At 37.8% G+C, this 20,636-nt stretch overlaps 1 protein-coding gene across 1 annotated transcript in view; it reads left to right on the top strand.

The window, feature by feature from the left end:
• Positions 1–20,006, top strand: part of Clic4 (CLIC family member 4) — a 60,835-nt gene extending 40,829 nt beyond the window's left edge. Inside the window, exons 3-6 of the mRNA XM_004850602.4 lie at positions 2,053–2,178; positions 7,871–7,977; positions 15,275–15,456; positions 16,566–20,006. Of these exons, the coding sequence (XP_004850659.1) occupies positions 2,053–2,178; positions 7,871–7,977; positions 15,275–15,456; positions 16,566–16,730 (580 nt within the window). The 3' untranslated portion in view covers positions 16,731–20,006. The remainder of the gene's footprint in view (positions 1–2,052; positions 2,179–7,870; positions 7,978–15,274; positions 15,457–16,565) is intronic.
• Positions 20,007–20,636: the final 630 nt, after the last annotated feature.

Raw genomic sequence — 20,636 nt, 5'->3', positions numbered from 1 at the left:
GTCTTGGAGATGGGGAAGGGGACTTTAGTAACCATAGTAACCAAAACAGGTGTTCTGGATGATGAATAGAAAGGAATAGGCAAAAGAAATCAATGAGGTAGAGAATAGAAAAGAATTTGTTCTCACTTGGAGTTGAGTACATAACAGAAGTGACTGTAATGTTACATAGGCTCACCTCACTATATAAGTGAATGTGGGCCTGCCAGACCTCACTCAGGTTTCGTGTACTCCCATCATTTTGTGCTTACCTTCACCATGGCAGACTGGTCCTCAGGGAAAGAATGAGAGTTGGAAATTGAATCAGACCTTGACTTTTGGAGCTTAGGTTCTTTTATTGTTGTTGTTTTTGAGATGGAATTTCGTTATATAGTCTAGGCTGACCTCGAACTCAGCAATCCTCCCGCTTCAGCTTCCTGAGTTCTGGGGTCACAGTCATGCATCACCACATCTGGCAAGGAGTTTAGGTTCTTTTAGAAGTTGCTAGAAAACATGTTATTTTTGCTTGGTTTGGAAGAGAGGCGCGAGAGCTTGAGAAGAGGAAGGCCTCTTTGTTATAAAATTTGGATTAATCAAATAATCATAGTCTTTGATTACAGTTATAATCATAAAAAGCCAGGCGTGGTGGTGCCCATCTGTAATTTCAGCACTCAAGAGGCTGAGGCAGGAGGATCTTTGTGAGTTCAAGGCCAGCCTGGTCTACATAGTGAGTTTAGTACCAGCCTGAATTACATAGTGAGACCCTGCCTCAAAACACGCCGCCATGTAGTCATAAAAGAAGAAGCCTTCCTCAACCTAAATTGAAAGATAGATTCAGAGAGACTATGGATGAATAAGAGCAGGAGAAATTGATAGCTGTGCCAAGTATAGGTGTAGAATCCACTCTGTTCTAAGTGTGTTGCACCTTCATGAAATGCTTAAAGATTTCTTTTATTCAAATTCTGTGCATTTGTGGTCAGGAAGGAGAAGGCATGGAGGACAACTAATCTGAAAACAAGATAAATAGCCTTATGGGCTATAATGGGGGAGGAAGTTCTTTGAAGTGATATAGTGTTACAATACTTTTTTAAAAGTTTAATGTTTACTTTTCTTTTTCTGGTTTGTTTTTGTTTTTTGAGACAGTTTTGGTGTTTTAGTTCAGGCTGGTCTTGAACTTGCTGTGCAGCCCAGGCTGGTCTTGAACTTGTGGCAATCCTCCTGCCTGAGCCTCAGAATTGCTGGGACTACGTAAGGTGTGCACCACCACTCCTGGCCAACATTCTTACGTAACAGATTTTAAGCCTTTCTCCCGCTGTATAATATTTTACCCACCCGGAGTTGCTTTTTACTTAATGCTATCTTTTATATGTTAAAGTAATTTTGATATTAGTCCTTTTCCTTCTTAAGTCTGGGCTTTGAAAATGGGAAGAGAGCACTGGGATTTGGAATCTTTTTTTTTTTTTAAATGATAGTGAGGTTTTGCATTTTTTTAAAGGTAGGAAAAGAAACATCCTGTAGAGCAAATTTGGGCCAGTAAATGTAGGAAAAGAAGTACCAAAAAAAAAAGTACAGCATGAGGGTGGGCTACTGTGAAAAGACACGGTAGCCCAGGACTTGGAATCTTGTAGTTGAAAAGAATTGTGAGAATTAGCCTCTCTTCTCCTTTACTTGAAAAAAAAAAAAGCCTGGAGAAGTTATGGCACACTCAGTATCCATCATAGTTGCAGTCACAGTAGCTGGTAACAGAATTGAAGCCGAGGCTGACTTTCCCAAGTCCTCTTCTCTCCTCCTTCTCAGCCATCTCTAATAAGCACCTTATTTAAATTCAGAATGAGAATGAAAGACTGTGTCTTTTAGTTGACAGAGGCTCTTCGTTGTCTTCCCATTGATTATATACTTCGTGGAGATTTTCTTCTTGTTAGCATACTCTTACAGCTTCTTATACTTAATGAAAAAAAACAGTTGTTTTATTCATGCTCGTATTTTATAAAGTTTACATCCACTCTGAGAATTAAAGTATTGTTGCCTTCTTAGAGTAAAAAATGATCTCATTTTGACCACTCTTTTGCCTGACAGGAAGCCTGCAGACCTGCAGAATTTGGCTCCTGGGACCCACCCACCATTTATAACTTTCAACAATGAAGTCAAAACTGATGTCAATAAGATTGAGGAATTTCTTGAAGAAGTCTTATGCCCTCCCAAGTGAGTATCAAATAAAATACGCTTGGAAATATTGCCACCTATTTGAAGCTTTAGCTTGTCTTTAGAGACCTTAAAATGACCAGGGCTTTGTTCTAGGTTCCTTCCAGTTAATGCTAGTTATAATTGGCTTCTTGCTAGCTGGCATGTGGTACATTGAGCTGTGTGATTTGCGCTTAATTTAATTTAATTTAATTAATTTTTTTTTGGTACGGGGGATCGAACTCTGGTCCTTACATTTGTGCAGCCGGTGGCGAAACCACTGAGCTAAATCCCCAGCCCAGCTCTTAATTTATAAAGATAGCTTCCCTAAGTACAGTTTGAATCCAGGGGAATTAAATTTTTTCCACTGTATCCTCGGAATTCATATTTACTCACTTTGAGAAGTTCCAGATCTATAAGTCTTACATATACTATACTGGTTGCTACCCAAATTTGCATCCTGTTGTAATCTTAGCATAGGCTCAAAGCATTGTTACTTTCTTTTAGATTTTTCTAGTTTCCTTATCTTAAAGACTAGCATGTTTCTTTTCCTTTGACCCAAGCTTTTCATGCTGCTTAAACATGACTTTCATGGAACCTCCTTGTCCAAGTAAGTATCCCATAAATGGGATTGTTATGTCAGAGGGCTCTAAAATTAGTTGCTCAGTATTCATCCATTCATGTATTCATTCATTCATTCGGCAGTTAATAGGATAAAAGACAGATTGGATACAATATTGAATAAGACAGTTCCTGCCCTCAAGCACAGTCAGGTAAGAGTGGAGAGTTGTGTAAGGATGAGGTATAAGTGAAAGTGTTGCTTTAGAGGTGGGCAACACTTGAATTAAGTCTTATTTAGGAAGGAAAGGAGGGCTGGTGGGAGGGGAGAGGAAGTGTGTTAGGGCAGAGAATCATTTTGAATAAACTATTTCTTTTGGGGACCTAGAAGAATGGCTGGAGTGTGATGTGCAGGATTAGGAATGGCGGGCAGGACGGTGGCTAGAAGAAGCGTGAGGAACCCTGCCTTGTCTCCCACCATCCTGTTGTCTGCTGTAAGCAGAATTCCCTGGTGGTTAGCAGTCTTGGGGTCAATCTGAAATTGTGTTCTCTCCATCTGTTTTTATACTAATTCAAAAGTTTATCTTCTGCCTTCCTTCTAAGAGCATGACTTTTTTCATCTCTTTTCCAGGAGTCCTATCTTCTTTTATTTCCAATAAAGTGAATCCGGACCAGCATTAATACAGCTGTATTTTAGGATTAGGAATATAGCTTAGTGGTAGAGTGCTTGCCTTGCAAATGTAATCTCCAGTACATACTGGAAAAAGCAACAGTAAAAAACTTCAGTATCTTAATTTTTCCTCTAGGATAGGCATGTATTTTGAATACCAATAAATGAAACCTGAAATTCTTATAAAATGTGAAGGTTTATACACACCAGTAAGGAACTATTAGGAACATGTATTCAACTTAGTAGGAATGACTTTTAGAAGATGGTTGCATCACAGAGCCTAAGAAAAAGATCCCTTTTTTTTTCTTGCATCTATCAGCTGTGATTTGTCAGCATGTCCTCTGACACTGATTAAAAGTGATCTGCTTGCCAGGAATTTAGCTCAGTGGCATTGTGTCTGCCTCCAAAGCGCAAGGTCCTGAGTTTGGTCCACAGTACTGGGGAAAAAACAAGTGATCTGCTCATGTACCCGTGGATCCTTACATGGACATTAGCTCATATGTATATGTAGGGAAGCAGTTTGACTCACTTATTTTCTAAGAAAGAAACTGCTTTGTTCTAAAACATTGGCTAAAATGGTTATTGTTTAAATTTTTCCAACTGTATTTTAAGTTTTTAAAACTAGTGGGCTGATAATACACATACCACTTTAGTTAAATGGACATTACCTCATATTACTAGTCTTCATTAGCAATAACAACAAATCAAAAAATTTTATTATTTCTTGTTATTTTTTTCTTGGAGGAAATAGAATTAACATCAAAATGTTCTGGTTTCTTGGCCTCCAGTGTTCTCTAAGATACAGTTTTTGAATTGGACCTTGGAAGTGAACATTTCTATATCAAAAATAATACTTTTTAATAGAAATTTCAGCCCCATTTGGGTGAATTCATAGATACTATAATCAGAGATGGTCTTTTCATGATAAAAAGTGTTCACAAGGTGCCAAATTCTCAGGTATTTTTCTTTATGCCGTAGTTTATATTCTGAAGAGTGTCTGAATGGCTTTACTTCATATGGAAGGGATTATTTAGATGCGGCTGGTGCCTGTCCTGTTACCAGTAATGCTCAAGTACTGTTCTATGTTGTGCACTGTGCTTTGTGGATGATGTCAGTCCTCACAGAGAAGTAATCCAAATAATCTGTACAAGATCTCACAGTTAAACCTGTTAGAGCTGGAGTACCAGGTTCATTGGACGTTAAAAATGTGTCTTCTGTTTTCTGCTCTTTTATTTCAGTGGGTTGAGATTCTCTAAAAGAGGTAAATTGTAAGTCTTTAATTGGGGTTGTTTTCAGTGAGTACAAAATTGAAGGCTAGATCAAGTTTAGAGGAAGTGCGGGAAAGAAGTCAAAGATAGTTTTTGTGATAAGCAGGTGAATTGTTGAACAATTCAGGGAATGCTTTAATAACATAGGTGAGGAGGCCCGGGGATTTAGCTCAGTGGTTCCACCGCCTGCCTTGCAAGCGCAAGGTCCCGAGTTTGATCCCGGGTACCAAAAAACAAAACAAAACAAACATAGGTAAGGTTTTCCTTGTGATGAATTTTCCTTGATTTACATGCATTGGAACCGCATGTTCGGAGGTGCTGTGCCTTCCCTTTAGTGGACTCTGCAGCTGTAGTTCAAAATGTTGACAGAACAGCGTAATCTCTTCTGTGCAGTACTGCTTCTTTAGTAAGAGTGGGGAGGAAGTGTTTCCAGAGCCACTGTTGGTGTCCCTTGCTCTCTCCTCTGTTGTTCTGTGACCTTCCTGTCTCGCTCACTGCCTTTTCTCACTAGGACAGTGATGGTGAACCTTTTAGAGAGGGGTGCCCAAACTGCAACCCAAAACCCACTTATTCATTGCAAAGGGCCAACACTGCGATTGAACCTGAACACTGAGGTTTTAGTTTAGAACGGACAACTCGTATATTTGTTTTAAAAGAAAAACACAACAACGTGTGCTATAGGTTCACCACCGCTTCTCCAGGACGTCTTTACCTATTGCTAATCCCCCACCTGCGCTGCTGGGAAGCCTTCTTGTTTCTCGATAGTTTGAGAAGAGGCAGAAAGTTGTGCAGGCCGGTAGACTAGGACCTGGTGTTTCTGCATGATTTTGGCCTTTAGAGAACAGAACTTTTTGTGTGAATAAATAATGGCAAATGCAGGGAATTGTCTACTCCAGAGCTGTTGGAAATTTAGAGGCTAATGGAAAGCTTACCTCAAAGAACTTTCATTAGTGCATGACACTATAAGTTCTAAAGTGATCTTTTTTCCTCTAGGGAAAGTATTTTTGTATCTTTTGCTTTTACTTGAAAGAATTATTATTATTTTTTTGGTACTGGGGATCGAACTCAGGACCTTGTGCTTGTGAGGCTTGGAGGGTACTACTGCGCTAAATCCCCAGCCCTTGAAAGACTTTTTGACTACTTTGTCAAAAAGCTTTGAGATGTGGATTTTTAACTGAACTATGCTTGGCTAATATACTGATAAAAGGAAGGATAACATAATATAGAATAGATAAATTTAGAGGGGAGGGTTGTATAAATATTAATTCATTTTTTAAAAGTGAAAAATACAATGAAAGAATTTACAAGGATAATTTGGTAGGCTATATAACTTGTCTTTTTTCTTAACATGAGAAAGGAGAAAAATTTTTTTCCTGCCAGGATAGAAATATTCTTAGCCAGCCCATGATGTAATACAGAATAAAGGATTGATTTGAAAATCAGTACCCTGGATACTCACATCTGTTCTATTGTTGACACATAGCCTTTCACGAATTTTTTGTCCCCCTTTTGTAAAATGTTAAACACCATAATTGGAAAAGCATTGTTTAATCAAGCTACTTGCTAAAACTAATAATGGATGACTTAAAATTTAATATGAGAGAGATTCAAAATTGGCAATTGATTTTGGACTTAGTGGTTTAGAATTAGATTTATCTGTTAAAAACAGTATGATCTGTAGTAGAGGGGAAAAACACTGGCCTGGTAACAGGAGATCTGAGTTTTAGTTTGTGGATATTTTTTACTAGTTGAGTAACTTTTTTGGGGGTGGGGACAACTATAAGCTTTCAGAAATATTATTTCCTTTTTGGCAAAATGAGAGATTTGAGATGAATGGTCTCTTGTAGCTATTCACATTAAGTTAGTAGTATACATCTAATCATTTATCTCAGAATGTTTAACCTGCTTTAGAGAACAGTGGGGGTCCCCCCCAAATTTTGTTGATATCTGTTTCCTAAAAAGCCAGAGTGAGGGGAATAAAGATTTGCAACCAGCAAGTCTTTATTCCCCACCCACGCCCTGTTTTTTTGAGACAGGGTTTTGGTATAATTCAGGCCAGCCTTGAACTCATTATGTAGCCCAGGCTGGCCTTGAACTTGTGGTAATTATGCTGCCTCAGCCTCCTGAGTACTGGAATTATTGGCATGTGCCACCCAGCATGCAAATCTTTATTCTTATCTGTTCACCAAAATAGGTCTCTAGCTGGCACATTTGCATATTTTTGAAGTAATGAGTATGCTTCTTTGTGCTCATGATTATATCTCCAACACTTAGTACACTGCTTGGAATGTAGTAAATGCTTAGTAATTATAAGAATAAATGAATATATGTGTGAATAATGAATATATAAGTAATATGAAATTCAGACCTACCTTTCTGTAAAGTTTTTTTTTTTTTTTTGACGGTTAAGATTGTTTAATTAGAAAAAATGTATGTAAAGGTAAATACTGGTTGAGAAGAAAAAGAATTTTGGAAATTTGTTTAGAGAAAGACAGATGTACCAAAGAAGCACTTATGTCTGCTGCAGTATTTGACTAATTTTGGTCAGTGGGTGCAGATTTGAAGTGAGCAGTCTGCCTCCTACTGTTTGCACCCTCACCCTGCTGTGGGTGATGAAGACACTTGAGCAGCCCGGTCCGTTTTCCTGCCCTCAGTCTCTGGTGCTGGGTGCAAGGCTGATTCAGTGCATGGCATACTAAAGGTCTGGCTGCTGTCCAGTGATGACCAAGGACTGGAAATGTGACCAGTGCAACTGAGAAATGAATTTTAATTAATTGTATTCATTTATATTTGTACTCACATAGCTCCATGGCACTAATGGCTGCTATAATAGACCTTGCAGAACACTTCCATCATCACAGAAAGTCCTCTTGGACATCACTGCTTGAGAAATCTCATTCTAAGATGTCTGTCGGCCTGGCACAAATCTCTGAACAAGTGAACTGCCTTCCTAGCATTCTAATTATCAAATGGAGGTGGACTGCAGATGCCCTTCAGTTGCCGAGAATATTAATATGTGAACAAAACATTGTGTAGAGCTTTGTTTCCTAAGGAAAAAAATGTATTTAAAAAATATAGAAAACAGATGATGGCATTTCTTAGAGTAGTAATTATTAGAGGCTGTCTAATAACTGCTGGCATAATGGTTTGTTGGTTGGTTGAATATGCTAATGCATCTTTGAAGGATCTCTAATCCATTATCCCTTTTTCTATTTAGGTACTTAAAGCTTTCACCAAAACACCCAGAGTCAAATACTGCCGGAATGGACATCTTTGCCAAATTCTCTGCTTACATCAAGAACTCGAGGCCAGAGGCTAATGAAGGTAAAAACCAAAAATGATGAATTGTGTTACTACAAAACACCCAAAAAATTAAAAACTATTATTGTGATAGTGATTATAAATGACTATTTTGGAGTCTAGGGATTCCTCCAGGTATTTTTGTTTGTTTTGGTGTTTTGAGACAGCGTCTCACTATGTAGTTTAGACTGGCCTTGAACTCACTATGTAACCTATTCTGGCCTCTGAACTTGCAGCACTTCCCCTGCCTCAGCCTCCCAACTGCTGGTCTTCTAGGCATGCACCACCACACCTGCCTCCTCCAGTATTAAAACTATCTTTCAGAATCAGTTAGAGATTTGGTGATAAACTAGGATAAGTCCTTACATTGATGTTGTGATGTTTAATGAGTGAAGCTGTTCCATGCTTTTGAAAAGTTACTATGAACAGAGCTATGCAGAGAATTAGGGATAAATAAACAATAATGGTTTGTGTAGTTGTGGTTTGAAATACATTTGATTTAGCCTGACCTAAACTGTTACTACATCTTTTGTTTATTGTTGGATGCCAGCAGGCTTAAATCAGTGTGAGTGATTTTTTTTGAACTAATTATCCTCAAAGAGCAGTTTTTGGAGTTGCTTTCAGAAGTAATTAGACTCAATAACCTTTCAAATTTGCATCATAAAAGTAGAATTTCTGTTTCAAGTCATATGTCCATGTGAGAATTATTTAGTACAGATGCCATTTTTAATTTAGTAAAAGATACTTTATTTCATTTACCAAATTCATGTATTGTGAAGGGAACATTTCCTTGAAAATAGTCCCATCTAATGAGCTTGTCTCAATTACACCATTCAGTGATTTCTCCTTTTCCTCTGGAATGTTAAGCATTGTTCTCTCTGGGGAAAATGGTGTAAAGATAGTGGTAGTGCTTTAAATTTATAGCAATAAGCAAAAAAGCTAGCTCCTAAAAATAGTTTTAGAGGGCCAGGGATTTAGCTCAGTGGTTCTGCCGTCTGCCTTGCAAGTGCAGTGTCCCAAGTTCCATCCCCAGTACCAAAAAACCCCCCAAAATAGTTTTAGACAGTTCAGTAGTTTTGGTGGGGTTATACATGTTCATAGCAAAAAATGAACAAGAATAAATACCAAGGGGAAAAAATAATCAGTGCTGGTTAAGTAGGAACAACTTTTTTTTTTTAAGTGAAATACTTGCTAGGTATGGTGGTCCATGCCTGCAATCTCAGCACCTGGGAGAGTGAGGGAGGAAGATGTTGACTAGACTAGGCCACATAACAGGACCCTCTCTCAAATCAGCCCCCCTCCCCCCAAGAGAAGCACTTGCTCCTTTCCTTATGTGATTCCATTAGGAAGATTGCCAGGGTTTTCAGTGTGATTTTTTTATTATTAATTTCAAAATTGCAGCATTTTATAATTTAGTATTGAATCTCACTGTTTTGGTACCTGGGATCGAACTCAGGACCTCGTGTGAGGCAGGTGCCACTGAGCTACATCCCTGCCTATGAAGTGTTTTTCTGTGGTGAAGTTAAAAAGGAAAAGTTTCAGTGCCCAGGCCTGCCTTACATCTATTTATAATGTGTTCTAGTAGCTCCCTTGGTTTGGAAGCAATTTTCTTTAGTAATTGGCTTTTTTTCTGACTAATGTTTCTGTTCAAGCAATTTAACACTAAGTAAATGGTTATGATGGACCCCCTTCCTTTGGCATCTGCTGTGGTGCATGCCCTCATGCAGATGGGCAGCTCTTTTCATAAAACTGCCCTTTATACCCCAGATCCTCTTGCTGCACTGTGCTTTGAACTCTTAAAGTTAGGTTTTTATTTCTCTGTGTGGCTTTTGAGGGCGGGAGGGTGGTTAAAATATCTTCTGACTCTTGGTGGAGAGGAAAAGGGAATAGAATGACTTTGCTTTTGCTGTGGGGGCTGTGAGAGGAAAGAAAAAGTGACTTACTTAAGTATAACTGTGGATTCTATTTTCTCCTGTTAGTTTGATACAGCCTTAAGTAGCCACCTACGCATACTGTCTTCAGAATGTTATTACCAATAAGAACAAACAGCTTAGTGGATTCCACAGTGCATAACTTAGAAGGTGTTATATTAAATTACCTGTTGGTAAATAAGAATCCAAGTTGCCAAGCAACTTCCCCCTCCAGGGACCTGTCACTGCCATGAGACTTTAGAAAACATTATTCCAAATCACTGTGGAGCTTTATGGATGCCCCTTAAGTATGTTCCTTGCAGGTCTTTTCTCTGTTTAGTGTAAATAGATACCTTTATTAAACCTAGAAGATTAGTGATAGTAATCCATCTTCTTATTCCCCCAAACACTTCATCCAACTACTGATAAGTTACATAGAGATGGGGTTATAATTTTACATGGTAAATCAGAGTAGTTAGACTTTGATTCGTTTTTAGCAGCCTATTAAATATTTATAAAATCTAGTATATTTAGACATTTAGGGGAGTACTGTGGATTAAACCCAGGGTCTCATGCATACTAGGCAAGTGCACCACCACTGAGCTACATCCCCAGCCCTAGTTTGGACAAGTGTAAGATCTTTCAGGACCTAATTGTAAGGAATGGAGTAGATGCCTGGGTGCTTTAGCTTTGGGTTGGTGAAAGTGAAACAAGGACTAGTGCTTAGATTGGGATGCAGAGTAAGTAAGAGTTAAAGATGAAAATAAAGTGAAACTGATGAAAGATAGATAGAAGGAAGGAAGGAAGGAAAAAGCAAGCAAACAAAATTCTTTTGGTAACAGGTCCAAGTTGACTGGGAATGAAAGTTTGTGTAACCTTTTAACCATTAAAAGAGAAATTAATGAGCAGTTACTTTTATGGGGATGGATTAGACATTACCTATCCCAAATCCCCTGAGTTTTTTCAGTTCTGTGACTTCATAATTTATGTAATTTTCTGAGCTTCCAAATAAAACTAGTCTTTTGGTGGTGTTTATATTATTCTTAAGAGAGAAATGATTTTACCATTGCTGGAATCTGTCGTCGTGTACTCTTGAGGCTTATTTCATAATGTCCAAATTCTTGTTTTTAAGTGGAGATGAATAACCTAGAGGTAACGATGAGTTCCTTTACGTGCCCTCCCTCAACCCCTTGGCGTTTTCCCCGTCTCTCATGGGTCCTTGCTTTCTCTCAGGAAAATGGGAGTGAGGGTGGTTGTTCACAGTCATGACTGTGAAATTGCATTGTGTACTTAATCATCTGTAAATATTCATTATCCCCCTTCATTTTCTGCAAGCCACTCCATATGCAACCTATCTGTTAAAAATTGTTGGGGCTTTTTTTTTTTTTGGCACGTACTGGGGATCGAACTCGTGACCTGGTGCTTGCGAGGCAGGCACTGGAAGGCTGTTAAAAACTGTGGTTTCCCCTTATTAAAAGTAGCAGTAGTTGTGAAATTTGGTTTTACCCATGTTAAACATTCATAACTTTAAAATAATCTTTGTCTTCATTATGAGTTGCACAACAGAAATGCTCATGGTTCATTTACTTCTTTCTGCTTTGAATTTTACTCATTCAAATCATATAAATAATAATGCATGCTTGTTGGAGAGTTAAAAAGCATAGAAATAAATTTAATATAACTTTACTGTCGCTCTGTTTACATGACCCCTTCAACAATTTCTTTGTAATTTTTTGCAAACATTTTACATAAATGTTTTATATATATATATATTCCCATTATGTAGTTGTCTTTTTCACTTACATATTTGAAATCCATGTCAGAATATAGATTTACTTCAGTTTTTAGAAATGCTTCTTGCTTTGCACTGTGGGTTATCATTTAACTGTTTCTGCAGTGAGAAACATGTAGATCATCTCGAAGCTTTACTGTGACAAAATAATGCTTCCAGTAAATGTCCTTGAGCTAGGTTCAAAATAGGTCAAAACATTTGTGCATTTTAATTTTACTCTGTTCTTGCTAAGTTGTTCTCTAAATCTGAATTTATATGTCCCCAAACCCAAAAGTATTGATTGCCCCACACCTCTGATGATCTTAGTATTCATATGTGGGGTTTTGGGTAGTTAATCATTTAAATTTTGCTCTATTCTGTAGGCAAAAAAGTGTTTTAATTTTCATAATTAATTTAAAACTATGTGGCCTCTGTTGCACTTAACTTTTTCTGAGAGCATTTGAAATAGTTTTTTAGAGATACCAGCATTACAACAACCAGGGGTATTGGAAAATAATAGTGCTATTATTTATTTCAAGACAAGGGGCTACTTTCTGATGGCCTGCTCCTGCCTTCTAGTGGTTAATCTTGACATTTCATTTATTTTAACTAGCTTCAAATTCCTTTGTGGTAGTCTTGAAAACTTTATTATATCTATTGAATAGCACTGGTTGGTTTTGGTACTTCTTGGTACCTGTTTTGGTTTGTTTTGATGGCCATACCTTGTACTGATATATAAAAATTGTGTCAAACTAATTTATCCCTTGTTTTCAACAATGTTGAGAGTCTGTTCTTTCTCTCTGTCTCTCTTTTTTTTTTTCGTACTGGGGATCAAACTCGGGTCCTTGTGCTTGCAGGGTAGGTGGCAGAACCACTGAGCTAAATCCCCAGCCCTATTCTTTCTCTTTTTTATTTTTTCCTTTTAAGTGAAACCACGAAAAGTTTTTCATTATGTCCTGGTCTCTTTACTAACCTATTTCTCAGATTGCATTGTCTTGTTAATTTATAAACTTTACTTTTTAGCTAGCTGCCTGCATTATCATTGACTTATATGAAGTTAATACAAGGTTAAATCTATTGCTTTACATTTTTAATTATTATTAATTAATAAATTTATAGACAAAGTCTTTGTAGTTCAGACTAGCCTTGAGCTCACTATGTAGCCCAGGCTGGCCTCGAACTCAATGTAATCCTACTGCCTCAGCCTCCCGAGTGCTGGGATTACACGTGTGTACCACCACACCTGGCAATTTTTAATTTTTAATTTTTTTTTATTTTTTGGTACCAGGGATCTAACTCGGGACCTTGCAAGCACCAGAACCACTGAGCTAAATTCCCAGCTCCATTTTAAAATTTTTAAATGTCATTTTTCCTATTCCAATTGAGTTGACTTAGTATTTCACCTTTATTTTGCCAAGTTCCAGGGCTCTCTGCTTTTTGTTTTCTCTTTAAAAATAAGTTAGCAATGGCTACCCACTCAGGACCCCTCCTGCCCCTCAGGAGCTTTCCTATCAATAAATATCTTCCAAAAAAAAAAAAAAGAGCATGATCTTAGCTCTGGCTAATGTGACCTTTTATTAATAAAAAATGTATATACATCTATGGTCCTGTTACATTAAAATTTGGTATTTACTCAAATAAAAACTGTTGCCAGTTCTTTGCAATTTAAAAGACATTTTGGGTGTATTTTATAACGACATTGAGTGCTTTACCTCATTCCTCAATTCTGACAAAAATATAATAGTCAGAAACAAATATCTTTGCTTATTTGACTTCATTCATTCACTCATTCATGGTGCTGGGTATTGACCCTAGGGCCTCATGCATGCTAGGTAAGTGCTCTACTTCAGGGCTGTACCCCAAGAGTAGCATTTTTTTATGTATGTAGAAAATTCAAAAGAATCTACAAACTCTAGCTGGGTGTGGCACTCCATGCCTATAATCCCAGTGCTCAAGAGGCTGAATCAGAAGGATTGCTGCAAGTTCAAGGCCAGCGTGGGCTACATAGGAGACCCTGCCTCAAAAAACAAAACAAAATAGCAACAACCAAAACTACAAACTATCAGAATAAAAAAGTCTCTGGATATGAGATCATTATGAAAATCAGTTGTGCTGGATGTGGTGGTGCACACCCACAATCCTACAAGTTTGCCAACTTAAGTTTAGCCAGACTCTGCCGGAGCTTCCCAAAGGCTGGCAGACTTCTGAGTGCACTGCAGATACTGAGCTGAGCTGGGGAGGGCATGGTCTCTGTAGAAACTTGAAAGTCAGTCTTGCATGTTTCTAGGGTTTGTTTGTCTTCTTGAATCTCAATGCGTTTGAACAATGGGAAACCTGTGGATAATCATGCTTTAGTCTGCAGGGCTCTGGTGTAGTCACTTGGGATGATGGGACAGAGAAGTGGTGATCTACCCAGGGGTCACTGATCCACCCCAGGAGGGCAGGCAGCTCCCTGGGCAGGGTGGGCCTTGGGCCCTGGTGCAGGCCTTAAGGAGCGGCCTCCCCCCTCTTTAAATGATTTTTAAATTCTGTGTTTTACACCATTCTCTTGGCACTTTTTAACTTATGTTGGCATCTTCTTCCAGTGTTAAAGGTATCCTTTGCCTCTGCATTCTCTGATGAGCTCAGATTTAAAATTCTTAAAGGCACATTTATTGTAACAAATTGTTATTTTTTGGGGGGGGTTTTTTTGGTTTTTTTTTTGGTACGGGGATCGAACTCAGGTCCTTGCGCTTGTGCAGCAGGCAGCAAAACCATTGTGCTAAATCCCCGGCCCCGTTTTGTATTAATACTGCAGTTTTCAATAAAGATTGACTTGTGTTGCAAAAAAAATTTAGCAAGACTGTCTCAAAACAAAAACTAAACAGAAAAATCAGTTGTATTTTTGTGTAATAGAGGAATCCCTTGATGTAGAACGTTACAGGAGTCTGCCTTATGTCAAAGACTGGCTAGGATTTGAGGGCATTTGTAGCTCAGTGAACCTGGAGGGTGTAATCCTCTCCGCAGCCTCCTCCCTCTCCTGCCCTCTCCATGGTGTTCTTAGGGCTTCTTGCCACAGGTCTTCTGCCTGTCCACTCCATAACTTCCTTGTTCACTGTGTTCCCAAAGCTTCCTCATATGTTGCTCCAGCCCAGCCTGTTCCAGACGCTGACATCCAACTTTCTAGTAGGTATCTCTATTCCAGTGTCTCACAGGCACCTCAGACCTATCTTTTAAACTGCACCCATCTCCACAGCCCCCAAATCTGCTTCTCCTTAGGAAGGTAAATGTCTCAGTAAATGGCACCAGCATTTCTCCTGGGAGTTTGTTGATCAGCTTCGTGTCACTATTCCACTCCCCATGGCTTAAATTGTCTGATGATAGGAACTTTTTATGTCTTGCTCAACAGCAAATTCAACAGTGCTTACAACAAGACTTGCCATGCCATATGCGCTCAGTTTATGTTACTGAGTATGTCTGTCCCCCTTCTTTCAACAGCCACAAGCAAGGACCTTGTCCATCTGGTTCTGTGGAGCCAAGTGTCAGCATAAGTGCGTGACATATAGGTTTTGATTGAAAGGGTAATGCTTCTACTTTAGGGCTTAGATAGTTGGGTTTTTTTTCTTTCTTTCTTACTGTGTTCCCATCTTTTTTTTTTCAGCCCTGGAGAGGGGTCTTTTGAAAACACTGCAGAAACTGGATGAATATTTGAATTCTCCCTTACCTGATGAAATTGATGAGAACAGTATGGAGGACATTAAATTTTCTACACGTAAATTTCTGGATGGGAATGAAATGACATTAGCTGATTGCAACCTGCTGCCCAAACTGCACATTGTCAAGGTAGGCCTTTCGGAGGTGGTGTCAGCTGTCATTAGACCTAATAATTATGTTTGCTGAGATAGCATTCTCTGTGTGCTTAAAACTTCTCTCATCTTCTATTAGGAACCCCCTAATTAATGTAACATAATGGTTATTAGGCATAATTGAAACACCCTAGAGTGAATTAAATGAAAAATTATGTCTTAAAATTGAGGCATATGGCCAGGGATTTAGCTCAGTGGTTCCGCCGCCTGCCTCGTAAGCACAAGGTTCCAAGTTTGATCCCCAGTACCAAAAAAACAAAAAACCAACCAACCAAACGAACAAAAAATAAATATATAAGGCGAGAAGCCAAAAAATGTATACACATTAAAAAAAAATTGAGGCATATGAAAAAGAGCCATATGTGATGGTGCACACCTGTAGTCGCAGGACTTGGCAGGCTGAGGCAGGAGGATTGCCTCGAGTTTGAGGCCAAATAGGGCTACATAGTGAGTTCAAGGCCAGCTTGAACTACATAGTGAGCCTGTCTGAAAAAGAAAAAGGAGAATGTTATTTACTTTTTTCTGTTACTGAATAAAAACTCAGAGATGTAATAGATAACTCTGGAGTTGATACTCTGACTTTTATATTGTCATATTCTGTGATCACCTGGCCTTTTCTATTCCAGGCAAAAATATCAAGCATTTATTATGTGAGACACTGGGTTTTTTTTTTGCAGGGGGGAGAGATACCGGGGATCAAACTCAGGACCTTGCACTTGAGAGGCAGGCGTGGTGCCACTGAGCTCAATCCCTGGCCCCGTGAGACACTGTTCTAAATAGGATAGTAATAACCACTAGTTGTTCAGTAAAGATCTAAGGGAAGAAAAACAGAGATCTAAAATAGTGTGTGTCTTAAACGCATTTATGCAGTGAATACACTCAGCCGTCTCTCTCGATGTCTGAAGCAAGCATTTGTAGTCGCTATCACATTTTTGAGTCATGGTTCTAATCATTATTTAGAAGCCTAGTTAGTTTTTTAGAAGCCTAGTTAGTTTTTTAGAAGCAGTTCTCAAAGATTCACCCAATCACACTTCTGGTTTATGAGACATGGAAAATAAATGGTAACTTTTGACCTCTGTATTTCAGGTGGTGGCCAAGAAATATCGCAACTTCGATATTCCAAAAGGAATGACTGGCATCTGGAGATACTTAACTAATGCTTATAGTAGGGATGAGTTCACTAATACCTGTCCCAGTGATAAGGAGGTTGAAATAGCATACAGTGATGTCGCCAAAAGACTTACCAAGTAAAATAGCACTTGCAAGAAAGATGTCTTCAAATCTTCCCCTAAGAATATGCTTTTCCTAACAGACTACTCCTCTTCCTATGAAGTAGAAATGTATTTTGCATGAACCTGCAGTTATTCAAGATTAGGACCAAGGATAGACAAGGTATAGTGGTTATCTTAAAATATACACTCCTAAGCAGTATTATTTTAAAATCCTTTCATCCTTCCCACCTCCCTGTCCGTAGCCTCCTCTCCTCCAGTTTGGAGACACTCCGTCACAAGCTCTTCATACATGAGGCATTCTAGAGCCTTCTCCATCATGTCCATGCACTCTGTATAGATAGTAGAACTTTTGAGGTGCAATGTTCAACTCTTGAAATAGAGTAGCTGTGACATCAGTCAGCCCCAAACTGGTGCACAATGCATAGTTCAAGGAATATTTATGTTTTTTTTTTTTTTTTTAATTTTGTAGTATTTTGTAAGAGCATATGAAAGGATTGCTACTGTAGCAGAAAAACACTGTGTTTCAGTTTAGTCTATCCTGGATATGAACTAAAGGATATCATCACCAGAGAAGGGAGCCTTCTACAGAATCACTATAGATTGTTATTTTCTTTGTAGGTAGATTTTTTATTTTGCCTAAAATCATTTATCCTTCATATGAATATAACATCTGGCACTATGTGGAAGCTAAAAGTTTAGAGGCAGGAATGGTATTCTCACGATCTCAGGCATTTGATTCTTATAGGAGAAACCCTTGGGCACCTGATACTCTGTCTGAATGTGTTGTTTGTTATGTATTTTGCCCAGTGCTATTCATTTGGAACATTATTGCCGTCTTGTTTTAAGAAGCTCCTTTTGGGCCGGGGATTTAGCTCAGTGGTTCCACTGCCTGCCTTGCAAGCTAAGGACCCGAGTTCGATCCCCGGTACCAAAAAAAAAAAAAAGAAGCTCCTTTTAAGGTAACAATAGACCTTGCTGTTTGTAGATCTTTTGAGCAACACTACATAAATTGGTATTTAGTTGATTTAGTTACAGCAGTATGGTGATTAGCAATGTAAAAATTAATTCTTACAGAAATTAACCTAAGGAATGTACGATGGGTTTGTCAAAGTATCAGGTGAGTTTTAAAGCATAGTTAATGTAGATAATCTAAAGAATGCATTATCCTTTCTATATTAAAAATGATAAAACATTCTTTTTCCACCTCCATTTACTGTTAGACTTTGCACAGAGGATTGTTCACAGCGTTTGGACTAAATGGTAGCTATTTTGCCTCACCTCAATCACTGCACCCCTGGAGTTAAATTTTTCTGCAACTACACTGAGGAATACTATTCTGTTTTTAAAAAAATTTGTTTTGCTTTTCAATTAAGTTCCTAAACTAGAGATTATTTATGCTGTAACAATAGAGAATGAACTTGGTAAAAGTAGAACAAAAGTTCTGTATTATTTTTCCCCTCTCCTGTCTCTTTCTCCTGCTTCAACAAAATGGACTTTCTAAGTACTACTCCAAAGACTATGGCTGTGACTGTAATACATTTTTGATAATTTTTATACCTAATTTGTCTAAGAAGTGCTATTTCTCATAGGCTTTTTAAAAATATATTGCTTTCAGATGGCACTGTTTTCTCCCTTTGGTATGCTAACATTTAGTAAGCACTGGCCTTATGGAAGCAGCCTGACTTATAAGCATACTACATTTTTAAACCTTTCAGTAATTAGCTTAGTACAGAAAGAGAAGAAAAGCTCCATATTGTATCCATTTGGCTCTGGGAGATTCCTCTGCCTTGCTTTTCTTAGTACTCTGTACTGCTGATAAAAGTTTGAGCACCATCCTTTTGTAATTAAATATTGGATGAGGATTTATCTGGTTCTAGAAAATCCATCAAGAAGTTGCATTGCAGTAGCTTTAGTGGGTGAAAGCTGCATCCATCACAGGCAAGCATCAGCATCTTCATCTGCTTTTGAAATAGCAGCGTGTTGGCCTTTAGGTGATATTGAGCCTGACCTCCAAGCTTTAAGCTTGAGAAAGACTTGACAGAGTGTGAATGGTGGACCAAGTGGTGCAGAGTGGAGGCTCTGCAGAAGGAGCTACTACATTCCTCAAAGTAGAGTGATGAAGAATATTTGGCAACTCAATTGTGAAATATTTTCACTTTGTATATTTATTTTCTTCTTTGTTTTTATCTGTTCAGTGATTACACTTGACTGTCTTGCTGAGTGTCCGAGGAAGGCAAGTCTATGATTTTAACAAAAGCAGAATAACTTTTTCTCTTCAGAAAGATGGATTTTATTTCTCTGTCAAGGAAGTTAGTCAAAGAAAGTTGAGTTGGGCAAATGGACAAAAGCTAGTAAAAAGGAATATCCTGCACGTCATATGTTTGTAGGAAGATCATGGCTTAAATGCCTGAGAGATTTGGGCTGTAAAGTTTCCATGGCAGTTCATGTAGTGTATGTATTGACATGTGGAAATCATCTTAATTTTATTTCTACAACTAATGAATCATTTCCCTCTTTCTTTAACCGAGTTTTGCTACACTTCAATGAGAAGATTGGAGTCTTGAGTGAAAAGTCTGTTTTCCAAGGATACTGAAAAAATTTCTTAGTTGGAAAGATTTTTTCAGTCAATATTATCAAATTCCTTTATTTTATTTAGATGGATATTTTCAGTAAGATGTCAAATAAGATTTTATTTCTGGGTAATTTTGGCTTCACAACTTTAAACCCTAGAGCAATTGTATACAATTAAGAGATTTCTGACATTTAGTCTTAAAAGTAGATTAACTAGAATGTAGACATTTTTACTTCTGTAGAGTTTTGAATTTCTCCAGAATTGCATGTAGATAGCTTTTTATTTCTGTGCACTTAAAAATCCCACTTAGGAAATAATCTACAAAGTAAAAATGAGAGGAAATAGAAATTATTTTTTCATGAACATTTTGATATAAATTTCATCAAGCTAATTGATTCACCAATTTCTTACACTGGTTATAATCAATGTTTAATTCAAAGAGAAGGAAGCATTCATTTTATTTATAGGCTTTTAAAAGTTCCTCCTTCACAAATTATCAGTGTTGGGGCAACTAAATTATATTTTGGTCATGGACAAAAAATTCAACTTCTAAGCCATAATGTTGAACAGAATTGGAATATTTTCTTTAGAATTTCATGAATAGGCAAATGAAAGCTTATTAGAATGCTTGTATTTTCTTTTCTCTCTCTGGAACACCAGCATCACCAGTATATTGCTGGCAGCTATTATATTAAAAATAAAGTATATTTTCACTATCATAAAGGATTATCTTTTTCTCTCCCTCCTGAAAATAAGTGTCAACTTGGGTAAAAATGTCTTGAAACTACTTTTTGCATGTGATTCAGCATGTTTAATAGAGGTTAAAGGAAAATAAATAGGTGCAGAGAGTAATTTGGCAAAGTGATGCTCACTCTTAGTAAGAGGACCAATATTTTTTAACTTGTTAAAAACTTCCCCTAAGAACTACACCAGATGTCATATAAAAGCATGAAATAGAAGCCTTCTCATTAAAGTCAGGAATAAAACAGTTGTCCTCCACTGCAACTGCTTTCCAGCTGCTTTTCACAGTTACTTTGTTTAGAGACATTCTATCCAATATAGTGACATGGTAAAGGAATACTGAATGGGAAAGAACTGACAAAATGACTACTTTCTACAGGTGTGTGTGTGTGTGTGTGTGTATAATCTAATAGAAATCTTAGCAATACTAAGAAACTGGATTTCTAGACAATGCTGAGGAACAAATGTCAGTGTAATTACTATATACTAATCAGCCACATTAAAAGTTAAAGAAATTGGTAATATGATTCTTCTGAAGGAAACCTGAGTGACAGAGAAAAAAAAAAAAGGGAAATTGTCAATGTGTACCTTTTTGGGCTTTTAGAAACTTGA

Source organism: Heterocephalus glaber, unplaced genomic scaffold (assembly GCF_053883595.1).
Source record: "Heterocephalus glaber isolate CG9 unplaced genomic scaffold, H.glaber_assembly_v1.0 deba00001452, whole genome shotgun sequence".
NCBI classification, from domain to species: Eukaryota; Metazoa; Chordata; class Mammalia; order Rodentia; family Bathyergidae; genus Heterocephalus; species Heterocephalus glaber.
Note: the sequence above shows the minus strand (reverse complement) of the source record. Positions and strands in the feature narration are given on the sequence as shown.